The sequence below is a fragment of the Sus scrofa genome, chromosome 7 (genome assembly GCF_054392235.1).
Source record: "Sus scrofa isolate SSC_HxYL_T2T_F1_AM1 chromosome 7, Sscrofa_HxYL_maternal_Yorkshire_Landrace_v2.0, whole genome shotgun sequence".
NCBI lineage: Eukaryota > Metazoa > Chordata > Mammalia > Artiodactyla > Suidae > Sus > Sus scrofa.
The window spans coordinates 90,360,860-90,375,752 of record NC_139389.1 but is presented as its reverse complement, the minus strand read 5'-3'; the positions used below and the strand labels follow the sequence as shown (position 1 = coordinate 90,375,752).

The following is a 14,893-nucleotide window of genomic DNA, read 5'->3' as shown; positions in this document are numbered from 1 at the left end:
TTTTATGACTTACAAAGGCTTTTTAAAGATCATTAAATTAATGCTGAATTTGTAATCAGGAAAAACATGAGGGTGATTTTGTATGCTGACTAATGCTACTTAAAAACAAATACAACAATGAAGAAATTTAATTTTAACTAAGTTAATATGATTCTCCAATGATTTAATATACAAAATAATAGATAATAAAAGATAATAACAGATAATAAAAGTCTCCATTTGACCTGTTTCTAGACACACATTAACTGAATATATATCAATGGATTTTTACTAACCACAGTGCTGACATTATAGATCCCTTAATTTGAATTTCACATCTACTATACTTGAATGAAACTTTTAAAAACATGAATATTTTTTATGCAAGTGAGGATTTAATTACCTCTTTTTCCTGGCTTCTAAAAAATAATTCAGGTAATGTGTCACTTTAAGAAGGCAGAAAACTTTGGATTTGAGTATCCCTTGGACTTCAGTTATAAGTATCTGTACCTTCTCTCCCATCAAATTAAGAATCCCTAAAAGATGCGTCATTGTTGGCAGATTACCATTATTACCATAGGCTGGGGAATAAACCATTTTCTGGTGGAAATTTTCAGTAATGACTCATGTTCATTTGCCCAGTTGACAATGGAATAAAATTTTAAAGATTTGTCAGGTTATATACACACAACTGCAATTTTTTAATAATTCAAACAGAATAATAATATATCATTTTCTGGTTTAAAGAGTATAAAATGTGCCTTGCTCTTCAGTAATTGAATTATCAAGTTACATTCTAAAAACATGCTGAAAATCTTGTATGTTACTTTGATGCAACTTTGATCAAGCATAACACTTTGGAGAAGGCTCCTTCCTACTAGGAGCATCAGATTTATGTAACACAAAATATTTGCTTTTCCAAAATCAGATTCATATGGTCATGTATGATGGCCTGGTGTGTGGGTTACTTTGCAGATCACTTATAATTATTATCCCACTTACTTCCCCAAATCATTTTAAGTTAATTCAAGCTCTTGCTAACGGTTGTATGATGATTAAAAGTATCTTAAAATGTTCTAATGAATGACTATCACATTTACAACTATCCACATGACATTGAATTCCATGTTAAATGTATACATTAAATCAAATTTATAACAGATTTTCCTGCCAAGGCAGCATCTGCATGTAGTAAAAAGACTCAAGTTCCAAACTGTCATTAGATTGTGGTTGGCTAAAGGCAATGATGAAAGCTTTCTAAGTTTCTGATTCTCTACTTAAAACACAGAGACCATAATTGCTAAAGACTGTAGAAGTAGGCTACATACATCAATGTCATTTGCTTCTGAAATGCACCCATTAGGTAGGTTCAGATATATAATGTGAAGCCAAGAGTTACAGAGAAGTTTGTGACAACCGACAAAAGTGAATACTTGATTTGGAGGTAGGAAGGAGTTACTAAACCTGATGATTAATTTTAAGTGTTTACCTGGAGGGTGTTTTGGATGAGACTGACATTTAAATTGGTAAACTTTGAGAAAAGCAGATTTTAACTGGACAAAGGGTCTGTGGGGCTGACATCCAGCATGTGCTCTACCCACCCAGTGAACCATATATCCTGGTAGGCCTGGGTCTGCCAAAATGGAATCACTTTTTATTCTAACACACACACAGTTCCAGAGCTGCTGTTATATTCCTGACGACTAAGGCCTAACATCCCTTTAATACAGAGAATAAATATTTACAAATCAGTAAGTAATGATAACTTGAAGAGAATAATGAACAAAGAATACAAGAAAATTTTTCTTTAAATGATGAGAATAATAGGCCAAAGGACATTAAAAAATCTTACTTTAATAAACATCAAACAGGAAAATTAATGTAAACCTTCATTCATATACCAAATTTAGAGTAAATATATCAAACTCTTGGTTAGCTATGATGAAAACAGATAATGCAATGATAAAACAGCAATACAAATTTAAATAATACATCTATTGAATGTTTATGTTAGCACTATGCTGACTTTTTCAAGTAATTTTCATAAAAGTCTAATGAAAAGTCTAAAACACCATCATTACTGCTTTACAAATGAGGACACTGAGGCCTAATATGTTAAGACAAATGAATTTTCAGTAGCAGACCTGGTATTCTAACTCAGGCATTTGGACTCCAGAGTTCATATTCTTAAACTGCAAAATGCTGCCTCTCTTCATGTTTGAAAAAAAGTCAGTACAACTTTCAGCTAGACACTTTGGAAATATAGAAAAGGACCCTTTGAAAAAAGGCTAACAGGAACATAGGGATGCCAGATGTGGGGTGGCAGGTTGGGCCGCATACAGGATATTAAAAATCAGCCTCATTGAGGAGATGACTTTATCAAAAACAGAAAGGAAGAGAAGAGATTAGCATGTACATATATGCGGAAAGTAAAACATGGGAAGGACGGCTAGTCCAAATGCACCTAGGGGTGTTATCTGATATTTTCAAATAACATCTGTAACTAAAGAAGCAGGTAGCTGGAAATGAGTTCAGATGAGCAATTATGGGTGACACACAGATCATATAAGGCCCTGTAAGTCTCCAGTAGCACATTGCCTTCTCTTCTGAGTGAAGTAGCAAGTAAGTGGCCAGTTTTGAGTAGAGGAGTGACAATAATATCATGCTTCAGATCAGATCTAACTGCTGTGTTGTAAAAGCAAGGATGGAAGTGAGGAGGCCAGGTAAGTAGCGGTTTTCCTAAATCAGGCCAGCTGTAATGATGGCTCACATAGGAAAGTTACACTAGAAGTGAGAGGAAGTCAGTCAGACTCTATGTGTCTTTTGAAATGAGAGCAAATAGAATTTCCTGAAGGTTATTATAGATTGTAACTATAATGGAGGAGTCAGGCATGATTCCAAATATTGTAATCTAAGAAACTAGAAGAATAAATTTACTGCTAAATAAGACCACAAAAGCTGTATTTATAGACAGTTTGGGAGGGAGATTAAGAAGGTAATTGTGAAAATATTAACTTTGAAATGCTAACTTTGAATCAAAATGAGGAGGTTGAATAGTCTGTTGAATATGTAAGTCTGGAGTTCTGAAGTCTGAACTACATATGTAAATTTGGAGATTTTCGCAGTGTAGCAGATTTTGTCAATACCTAGCTCTTCTCAGTAGTTACCATTTATTTACAAGTTATCATGAGTCCAAAGGGCAGGCACTTGCCACTCTTCATCAATAGGTCTCTTTGGATAAATTTGCTCTACCTACACATCAAGGAAGGGAGGGTCAGGGAATCGATGCCCCTGAAAGCAATCTCTAACTAGTGCCAATAAATACCCCAGTTCCGTCTCTCCAAAGACTAAGTAATTTCTAGACACATGTTCTGAACTGTCTTCCAGAACTCCATGGTAGGATTAAGCTTCAGTTGCCTACAATGGCTGATTGCCAGATGACGTACTCTCACTGGCTTCTATTCCTCCTTCACCTCACTTCCTCACTCTAGGAGGAAATAACCCCCTTTAAAAAAAAAATTTTTTTTTGCTAGACTCACCTCCCCCTAGTGAAACTATATGTACTCATACATATAGGATCATGTGTCTCTGAGATACAAATCCTGACTGAGAGATTTCTGGATAAATGCAAAACAGGACAATTACTACTAGAAGTAGTCCTCCCCTTGTGTTTAACTTAAAGTATAGTTGATTTACAGTGTTTCTTTTACTTCTGTTGTGCAACAAAGTGACCCAATCACACACAGTTCCCTCCTAAAGAGCAACTTCTCAGAAGGGGATTTTGAAACTGAATCACTCACAGTCCCAAAGGCAACAGGCTCCATCGGTGGTGGTGAGATGAGGATAACCTCTGGAATACTGTAGTATCAAAATAACCAAGACTCTCTCCTCTGCTTATTTAAGTTGGGCTAGAGGTAGAAGATTATTAAATAATTCTAGAATTAGAGAGATAAAGGACCACAATACTCTGAAAGAACTAGGGAGTGGCTGATTATTTTGAACTAGTATCAAAGTGATGACAGAGGAAATTAATAGGCTCAGATTAGCCATTTATCATTTCAGTGAAAAATAGTTGGCACTGTGACAGAATATAAAGAGATCCCCACAGTGTATGGTCATGGGGAAGGCTGGGCTTAAAATTAGGACAAATATCAATTGTGAAAATAGCATAGTTATAAATAAGGCCTAATTTACAGCTGTGGCAATAATTTGATAATGAAGTCATGACTCTGGCAGAGAAAACATTAGGACCTAGTATCTAATATGAGAATATCTGGAAGCATACATTTGAAAACCTTTAATCCCATGATCCTTTGAACATCTGGGCCAGTAAAAGAGGCTTCCTCCTTTTTTCTGGAAGACAGCAACCTCACTTTGCCTGGAGAAAATGCAAAAGCCCAAATGGCTGTGTATGTCTGGCAAGACAATACATGTTTACCTCACGATTTGCCCTGCTTCACCTCACTACTTGTAGACAAATTACTAAGATGTAGTCACATAATATTAAGACAAGAGGAGTGCTGAGCCTGCTCTGAAATGAAAGGAAAAAAAAATTCACCAAAGGAGCTTTATGAGCTGGTTAATATGCAGTGGTAGAAATCAAGAGGGCATGCTTATGAATGGATATTGAGGGTTTGGACATTGTGTGGGGGTGAAATGCAGTCTAAACAAGAGAGAATCAATATGGATGCACTTTCCTATGATTTAGGATTTTATACTTGGAAATCTGGGGAAAATGATGGTCCAGAATAAATGAGGTAATATTCTAGAACTGCCTTGATCTATTATTAATGAAGAGGTCAAAGACTAAGAGAGTTTGGCACAATAAAATGGGTTTAGTTAATAATACCAGTGAGCCTATTAGCTGACAATGTTCCAGAAGAGGGCCCAGATACTGTGTATTTCACTAAAGATTTAAATAATGGACTTAATCCCTTCATATATTTTATTTCTAGTTGTGCCTTTTCTTTTCCTTATTACTTGGTTAATTTTATTACATTTATAGTTGTACAATGATCATCACAACCCAATTTTACAGCATTTCCATCCCAAACCCCCAGCACATCCCCAATCCTAACCTGTCTCATTTGGAAACTGTAAGTTTTTCAAAGTCTGTGGGTCAATATCTGTTCTGCAGAGAAGTTCATTGTGTCCTTTTTTTTAGATTCCACATGTCAGTGATAGCAGTTGATGTTGGTGTCTCAGTGTCTGAATGCTTCACTTACCATGATAATTTCTAGGTCCATCCATGTTGCTAAAAATGCTGGTATTTCATTCCTTTTAATGGCTGAGTAATATTCCATTATGCATATGTACCACATCTTCTTGATCCACTCCTCTGTCAATGGACATTTAGGTTGTTTCCATGTCTTAGCTATTGTATGCAGTGCTGCAATGAACACTGGAATCCATGTATCTTTTCGAGTCATAGTTTTCTTTGGATAGATGCCCAGGAGTGAGATTGCTGGATCAAATGGTAGTTCTATTTTTAATTTTCTGAGGAATCTCCATACTGTTTTCCACAGTGGCTGCACAAATACACATTCCCACCAACAGTGGAATAGGGTTCCTTTTTCTCCACACCCTCTCAAGCATTTATTGTTTGTCGACATTTTGATGATGGCCATTCTGGCAGGTGTAAGTGTGGTACCTCATAGGTGATTTTGATTTCTCTAATAATTAGTGATGTTGAACATGTTTTCATGTGTTTTTTGGCCATCTGTATGTCTGCTTTGGAGAATTATCTGTTTAGGTCTTCTGCCCATTTTTTGATGGGGTTGTTTGTTGTTTTGGTATTGAGTGGTAGGAGGTGTTTATAAATTTTGGAGATTAATCCCTTGTCAGTCGATTTTTTTGCAAAGATTTTCTCCCATTCTGTGGGTTGTCTTTTTGTGTTATTTAGGGTTTCCTTTGCTGTGCAGAAACTTTTAAGTCCCATTTATTTATTTTTGTTTTTACTGTCATTACTCTCAGAGGTGGATCTGAGAAGATATTGCTGTCCTTTATGTCAGAGAGTGTTTGACCTATGTTTTCCTCTAAGGGTTTTATAGTATCTGGCCTTATACACAGTCTTTATTTTGAGTTTATTTTTGTATATGGTGTTAGGGAGTGTTCTAATTTCATTCTTTTCCATGTGGCTGTCCAGTTTTCCCAGCACCACTTATTGAACAAGCTGTCCTTTTTCCATTGTATATTCTTGCCTCCTTTGTCATAGATTAGTTGACTGTAGGTGTGTGGATTTAATTCTGGGATTTCTATCCTGTTCCCCTGATCAATGTTTCTGTCTTTGTGCCAGTACCATATGGTTTTGGTGACTGTAGCTTTGTAGTATGGTGTGAAGTCAGGGAGCCTGATTCCTCCAGCTCAGTTTTTCTTTCTCAGGATGGCTTTGGCTATTCTGGGTCTTTTGTGCTTCCAAACAAACTTTAAAATATTTTGTTCGAGTTCTGTGAAAAATGTCCTTGGTAATTTGATAGGGATTGCATTGAATCTGTAGATTGCCTTTGGTAGTATAGTCATTTTGATAATATTGATTCTTTCAATCCAAGAGCATGGTATGTCTTTCTATCTGTTGGTGTCATCTTTGATTGCTTTCATCAGCATCTTATAGTTTTCAGAGTACAGGTCTTTTGTCTCTTTAGGTAGGTTTAAAACTATCACTGTTTGCAGACAACATGATACTATACCTAGAAAATCCTAAAGACTCTACCAGAAAACTGTTAGAGCTCATCAATGAATTTGGCAACATCACAGGGTACAAAATTAATACACAGAACTTGACTGCATTTCTGCATACTAACAATGAAAGATCAGAGAAATTAGGCAAACAATCCCATTTACCATTGCATCAAATGAATAAAATACTTAGGAATAAATCTACCTAAAGAGAAAAAAGACCTTTACTATTTTCTTTTCCCCTTGAAGAAGACCCTTTAACATTTCTGGTAAGGCCTATTTAGTGGTAATGAACTGCTTTGGTTTTGCCTTGTCTGGGAAACTCTTGATCTCTTCAATTCTGAATGATAATCTTGATGATAGAGTATTTTAGGTTGTGATATTTTTTTCTTCAGCACATTGAATATATCCCTTCTGGCCCATACGTTCCTGATGAAAAGTTAGCTGATAGTCTTATGGGGTTAGTCTTTTGTGATTTAGTTGTTTTTTCCTCCTGCGTTTAAGATTATTTTGTCAATTGTCCTCATGAAACATTTCTAAGACTACTCTTCGATGACTTTTACTGCTTCTTCTGTCATGAAACTTTTTTCTCAAAACTCTTTAGAGTTGATCTCCATGACTTAAAAAAAAAAGCTACCCTAGACTATAAAATAAATTCTTTGGCCAAATCTGTATGTGCTCTAAGTTATGAAAGAACACTAACACTTTTCATACAGCAGCTACTTCCTTAATGCTCACTTGTCTTTTTTACCTCTGCTGCTTTCTTTAGGATTCCCAGGCTTCCATGCACACTCTGGTTGTCTGACTACTGCAGGCCATAGCTGCTAATATCAGAAATATGATCTCATATTTCTAAAGATTAAAAGAAAATAAAACCTCTAACGTGTCTGTTAAATTATAGTATTTGTAAACATGTGTTTCGGTGGAAATGTCTAAACTACGGTTTCAAAATCAGGGATCATATTTTGTCAAACCTACTCTATTACCTAATAATGACTAGTGCAACCTAGATACTTATTAAACATTTTTTGAAAATGGCACTTATTTCAGCGCATAGTGCAAAAATTGTTGTAAATAAGGGAAAGTTCTTGATGTGCATAGAGTTCTTGATATACATAGATATGTACAGGTAAAAAGAGATCAATATATATAACATGGACATATAAATTGGGATTTCTATAGGTAATCTGCAACTATTCTGGTTACCCTCCTTCAAACCCATTGCCACTATTGTCTTCTTAAATATATTAACTGACCATTTCACTGCCACACTAAACTGGAAAAGGTTAGGACATAATTGATTCCCCTTAAATCTTTAAATTTCATCATGTGATTATGTTATTAATTGATTAAAACAAATCTTTCCTGAGAACCTATTATATGTCAGAGACTGTGCAATAACCTAGTGGGAATTAAAAAAAATGACACATCATCCCAAGTCTCAAGGGGTAATTTGATAGTGGTATTTGACAAAAAAATGAAATAAAAAGTTAAGCTTTTAATGATAATGTCATGAAGCATGGAGAGTGGGTACACATAAAAGAGGGTGTTAATTCTAACCTAGGAGGTCAGGTTTAGGTAAAATATCATTGAGGACATAGAATCAACTGCTCAACTTCTCAAAAACTACTATACATTGAGTGTTTAACATTAGCTACAGGCTATGCCAGTGTGAGATTGATGGAGTCACTGAAGTCAGTGAAAGATTTTAATGAAGAGGAATTTTCTCCAGTGTGACTGATAACAAATTCACTCAAATATTAGTATTTAATTAATGTTTTCTCATCAACACTACGTGGTTTCAATATTTCTTTTATGGGTCTTGCTAAGAACAAACATAACATTCACATCAACTTGTTACACACTAAGAAAACTTATTTTGTTTATTAATGTATTGAGCAAACATTTAATTCCTACTCTATGGCAGATTTTTCTAGATATTATGATTGATCAGTGTTTTAGTTGGGGTAATTTCAAAAAGTTTAGTGTTTTAGCTTGAAGTTATTTCTATAAAGACATTTTCACTCTACTACTTTGTATATCTGCACTAGGTTTTCTCTGAGGACAAATATTGAGATGAGTAATTTTTTTAATAATGAAAAGGGACCCCAAACCCCACAATGAAATTAGAAATGAGCTGCCTTAGTGCATGCCAAGCTCTCATTTCAGTGGAGAGTTCCTTTTTCCTCAGATGGCAGAGCCAGAATGCTGTACCCAGATGTTGTCTCCACCTACAGCATGCACTTCCTATTGATTCCTCCTTGAAGCCACCCACAACAGAGAATCCTAGCTTTGTGATTAAACATTGGAGTCCTAGGTCAGCTCTACTCCTGATTTGCTGGTTATTTTTTGGACGTTGCTTAACCTCCCTGTGTCTCACCTTAGGTGTGCCAGATGCTGGTCTAGGTGCTGGTGACATAGACACGGTTCTCATCCAGACCATGATCAATGGTGTGACTGCATGGGGGAACTTTCAGGCAGAGTTGAGAGCACAGTGGAGCTGAGTGAAGAGACAGCCAGCAGAGACTGAGTTCTCAGAAGAGGTGACAGCTCAGAGAGCCACTGCTGAATGTCCTCCCAAGGGAAAGTAGAGGCAGGTAATGGAGCAGGCTTCCTGCCTCTCAGACCCTCCTCTGCCCTAGCTCTCCTCTACATTGGCCTCTCTCATTTAGACTGAACCATAAGCCTTCCTGGGGAGGGCTGATACAGAAGGGGACTCCCCAGGCCAGTCCCCAAGAGGACATCTTAAAATCTTCCCAGGGGCTAGCTGGTGGCTGAACTGGGACTGGCACCTGGTCAGGCTTGCTGTTGCACAGGGGAAAGGGGGTGCCTTAAGGCTTAGTGATAGGTCCATCCACATGGACCTTAAGGGACAGCTGCCGCTTTCTGAGAACTGGTGAGGGAGGAAGAGGAACTGCTTGGTAGTAGTGTGTGCATAAACTTAATTTCATTAAACAATGCCAAAATTCTCTCCAAAGTGGTTTTCCCTCCCACTAACACCTACTTGATACTCTATCAATTCACATCATTCAATATTAGATTCTTATTGTTAATTTGAAGGTGCAAATTTTTATTTAGCTTATTTTTTTTTCCTTGTACAAGAAGTCAGTTTTGTTGGTCATATTAATTTCCCAGGGATACCATAACAAATTACCACAAGCATCATGGCTTCAAAAACAGAAATATATTGTCCCATATCCTGGAGGCAGGAGTTAGTGGTCTGAAGTCAAGGTGTCAGCAGGGCCATGTTCCCTCCGAAGGCTCCAAGGAAGGATTCTGCCCTGCCTTCTCCAGCTTCTGGCAGCCTTAGATGTACCTGGGCTTGTGGCTGCCTAATTCTGATTTTTTCTTACCTGTACCTTCACATGGCTTTTGTCTGAGTATCTGTGTGTCCTTTTCTGTTTCCTTCGGGTACTCTCATTGATTTGGGGGACCACTCTAATCTAGTATGATCTCATTTAGATCCTTATCTTAATTATATCTTCAAGTACTGTATTTCCAAGTAAGGTCACATTCTGAAATTCCAGATGGACATGAATTTGTCGGGATGCTATTCTACCCACTACATCTCTATTAATTTCTATCAGTAAAAGTATAAATTCTTTGCTGTTTTGTGTTTAGCTTTTTATAATAACACTATTTGTAAATTTCATCTTATTTATCATATGTAGTTGTTTCCAAAACTCCAATACTTGTGAGCAGGTGAGTCTTAAGAGTTGTAGTGTTCTATATCACTTTTCCCCACATTCAGCATCTATTTATTACTTCCCAACAGCATCTGTAAATATTGGACATAAAAGTATTCTGCTTAATTCTGATTTCCAAGGTGGTTTAGCTTGCTCCACAAAGGTCCCAAAGAGGCCTGCTGGTTCCTCAGGGTCCACACCTCTGCTACAGTAAACATGGGCCTTATCAGGCTTTGAGCTGAGTGGATGGCTTTTTTTTTTTTTTTGGCTTTTTGTCTTTTTGTCCTTTTTAGGCCACACTCATGGCATATGGAGCTTCTCAGGCTAGAGTTCCAATCAGAGCTGTAGCCGCTGGCCTACACCATAGCCACAGCAACGCTCGATCCTTAACCCGCTGAATGAGGTCAAGGATCGAACCACAACCTTATGGTTCCTAGTCAGATCCTTTTCCACTTCACCATGACAGGAACTCCACTGATCTCTATCTTGAGCCTTCTATAACTGCATCCCTCCTTGAGAAACTTATTGGAGAAAGTATTCAATTCTTTTTTTGGAGGAACATATCACTTTTTTTGTTGTATAAAAGCAATAAATTACATTATTTGTCCATGGACTCAGATTCCCTCTGTTATGTTTTAAACTCTTTCTGGATTTTGGGAAGCGTGGTTTCCAAAATTTGAGTAACACTGTTAGAAGCAACATAAGAATGATAAAGAAGTGCAAAGCTTCAAAAAACAGATTGAGTTTGTATCTCACTTTTTTTTTTACTTGCTAGATGTGGAAACTTAGGTAAATTATAAAGCCCCTTTGCCTCAGTTCACTTACACATTAAGAATAGGGATAAAAACAGCAACTAGCTAACAACACTGAGATACTCAAAGACTTTACTAGACAAGCTAGTTATTTACTTAATTTCATACAATTCTATTAATTTTCCAAAATCTTTATTTTGAATACAGACAGAAGAATTGCTTTCCAATACTCTTGAGTAGACTCAAACAATTCCTATTCTTTTTGAGACATATCAACCTATCTGACCAGTTATGAACAAAATATAATCATTTGGGAGAACAATCTGAACAAAGGGTTACGATCTTGCAAATTAAGATAATGACATGTATTGCATGTATTTAATGCCTCCTGAAACTTGGAAGGATCATCCATGCTTTCAGTGGCCTTAAAGACTTAGCTTTTTAAATCTATGGTAGGAAATAAATTTAAAAATCATAAACAATGATTTTGACATTAGATAATTTCTTGTTACCTGCCTGCATTGCTTTTTTCAGAATAGTTTAATTCCTAGTGGTGACTTACAGTTTGTGATATCCACTGGAATTCTGGACTCAGATGATAGGTACTAGAGTAAGGAAAGCTCTTAAAATAATGTTAAAATTTGTCTGTGAAGATGGATATTTTAGTAATAAGCTTGACTGCCTCTTTAGAAGGCATGGGGTTTAGGACAACATCTAGATTGCCTTTTGAGGAAATCAGAAAGCCCATTATTGTAACTTCTCCATATCCTTGTGGCATATGGAGGTTCCCAGGCTAGGGGTCAAATTGGAGCTGTAGCTGCTGGCCTACATTACAACCACAGCAATGTCAGATCCGAGCCAAGTCTGCAACCTACACCACAGGTCAGCTCATGGCAATGCCAGATCCCTAACCCACTGAGCGAGGCCATGGATTGAACCTGTGTTTTCATGGATATTAGTCAGATTCGTTAACTCCTGAGCCATGATGGGAAGTCCCATAAATTCTCCTTTCTAATTCTTGGTTTCTTATTTAAACTAGGAAAGAAACACAGGAGACTGCAGTCACTAGGTGGCATGCAAGCTCCTTGTAAACTTGTTTCAGTTTTTGCTAGGAGTTATAACTTTCAATTTATGTATGTATATATTTATAGTTGATTTAAAATGTTCTGTCAATTTCTTATGTACAGCAATGTGATCTAGTTATACACATATTCATTCTTTTTCTCACATTATGCTCCATCATGTTCATCAAGAGTGAATGGATATAGTAATCTGTGCTATGCAACAGATTCTCATTGCTTATTCTCTTGAATGGATACAGTAGTTTGCATCTACTAACCCCAAACTCCCAGTGCATCCCATTCCCTCCCCAACCCTTGGCAACCACAAATCTGTTCTGTATGTCCATGAGTTTGTTTCTTTTCTGTAGATAGAATCGTTTGTGCATATATTAGATCCCAGATATAAGTGATATCATATGGTATTTGTCTTTCTCTTTCCGACTTCACTTAGTACGAGAATCTCTAGTTCCATCCATTTTGCTGCAAAAGGCATTATTTTGTTCTTTTTATGGCTGAGTTGTATTCCTTTGAGTTTATGTACCACTTCTTTTTAATCCATTCATCTGTTGATGGACAGTTAGGTTGTTTCTATGTCTTGGCTATTGTGAATAGTGCTGCAACGAACATAGGGGTGAATATTTTTTTCAATGAAATTTTTGATCCAGTTGAATGCCCAGGAGTGGGACTGATGGATCATATGGTAGTTCTACATTTAGTTTTCTAAGGTTCCTCCATACTGTTTTCCATAGTGGTTGTACCAATTTACATTTCCACCAACAGTGTAGGAAGGTTCCCTTTTCTCCACACCTTCTCCAGCATATGTTACTAGTAGACTTATTAATGGTAGCCATTCTGATGGGTGGGAGGTGGTATCTCACAGTGGTTTTGGTTTGCATTTCTCCAGCAATTAGTGATGTTGAACATTTTTTCACATGCCCGTTGGCCATCCATATGTCTTCTTTGGAAATATCTATTCAAGTCCTCTGCCCATTTTTCAATCGGGTTTTTGTTTTTTTTGCTATTGAGTTATATGAGTTATTTGCATATTTTGGAGATTAAGCCCTTGTAGGTTGCATCATTGCAACTATTTTCTTCCATTTTTGGGTTGTCTTTTTGGGTGTTTTTTTTTTTTTTGATGGTTTCCTTTGTTGTGCAAAAGCTTGTAAGTTTGATTAGGTTCCACTGGCTTCCTTACTCTATTTTATTTTTTTATATAATGATTTTTTCCATTATAGCTGGTTTACAGTGTTCTGTCAATTTTGTGACCCAGTTACACATACATATATACATTCCTTATCTTCTTAATAGCAGCTTTTACCTCTTGATTCCTTAGTGTATAAATAATAGGATTTAAGAGAGGTGTGAAAATTGTATAAAATACAGAAAGAATTTTATCTACAGAGTATCTGCTGAAGGGCCATATGTAGATAAAGACACAAGGGGCAAAGAAGAGAATCACAACTGTGATGTGAGCTGAGAGAGTGGAGAAGGCCTTAGAGGAGCCACTAGCAGTGCGGTGCCTAACGGAGTAAATAATTACTGTGTAGGAGACAAGCAAGAGGAGGAAGCAGACTAGGGACAGGAGGCCACTGTCAGCAATGACCAGTAGCTGTAGCATGTAGGTGTCTTTGCATGCAAGCTTGATGACCAGGGGAAGGTCACAGAAAAAGCTGTCCACAACATTGGGGCCACAGAAGGGCAATTTCAACATGAAAGCCATTTGACTAGATGAGTGCACAAATCCAACTGCATAGGAAGATAACAATAGGCTAGTGAGCACTCGTGGGCTCATGATAGTCATGTAATGGAGAGGTTTGCATATGGCAACATATCTGTCTATTGCCATGGCTACAAGCAACATCATCTCACTCCCGCCTAGGAGGTGCATGAAGAACATCTGAGAATAACATCCCCACCAAGAGATGGTCTTCTGTTCTCGGAGGAAATCTGCAATCATCTTAGGGGTAGCAAAAGAAGCCAAGATCATATCAATAAAGGAGAGATTGATAAGCAGAAAATACATTGGTGTGTGAAGGTGTGAATCAAAAGTTACAGTAACCAAGATGAGGAGGTTTCCTAACACAATCCCTACATAGACCACAGAGAATCCCAGAAAGAACAAAATCTGAAGATTCTGAGATTTGGAAAGTCCCAACAAAATGAATTCAGATACCTCTGAATGGTTTGTCTTTACCATGTTGTCAACTTACCATGATGTTAACTTAATTCCATAATAATCAAAATGAGTGAGAATAAGGAGGAAGAAAATTGTTTTTACAGAAAGGCTTGTTTGTGTTCATGTCCACTTTTGCTATTCAGACAGGATATTGGACTTACAAGCACCCTCTACTTTTGGGAAATTTTGTTGGTCAATGATTTCCTGAATGGCCCAGAGAATTATACAAAACAGTAGAATTCAGAAAATACATTCTGAAAGACAAAAATAAAAATAGTACATGAAACCACAATTGTATAAGTTATGAACTTAGAATCGTAAGACTTCAATACAACACCTAGCTGAACTACTCACTGGGCGTCACAGGATGAGTAACTTTCCTTTTTCTTTCTTTTTGTTTTTTTAGGACCACAGCTGTGGAATATGGAAGTTCCCAGATTAGGAGTCAAACTGGAGCTGTAGTCACCCACCTACACCACAGTCATGCTGGATCCGAACCACATCTGCAACCTACACCACAGCTCAGGGCAATGCCGGATCCTTAACCCACTGAGCAAGGCCAGA

The 14,893-nt window shown here is 37.1% G+C and overlaps 1 protein-coding gene across 1 annotated transcript; it reads right to left on the bottom strand.

Annotated features, from left to right (window-relative positions):
* Positions 1-13,423: 13,423 nt before the first annotated feature.
* Positions 13,424-14,353, bottom strand: LOC100157508 (olfactory receptor 4K13). The gene has a single exon (XM_021082382.2). It carries the CDS (start codon positions 14,348-14,350, stop codon positions 13,424-13,426), a length of 927 nt encoding a protein of 308 aa, XP_020938041.1. The 5' UTR covers positions 14,351-14,353.
* Between the last annotated feature and the right edge of the window lie 540 nt (positions 14,354-14,893).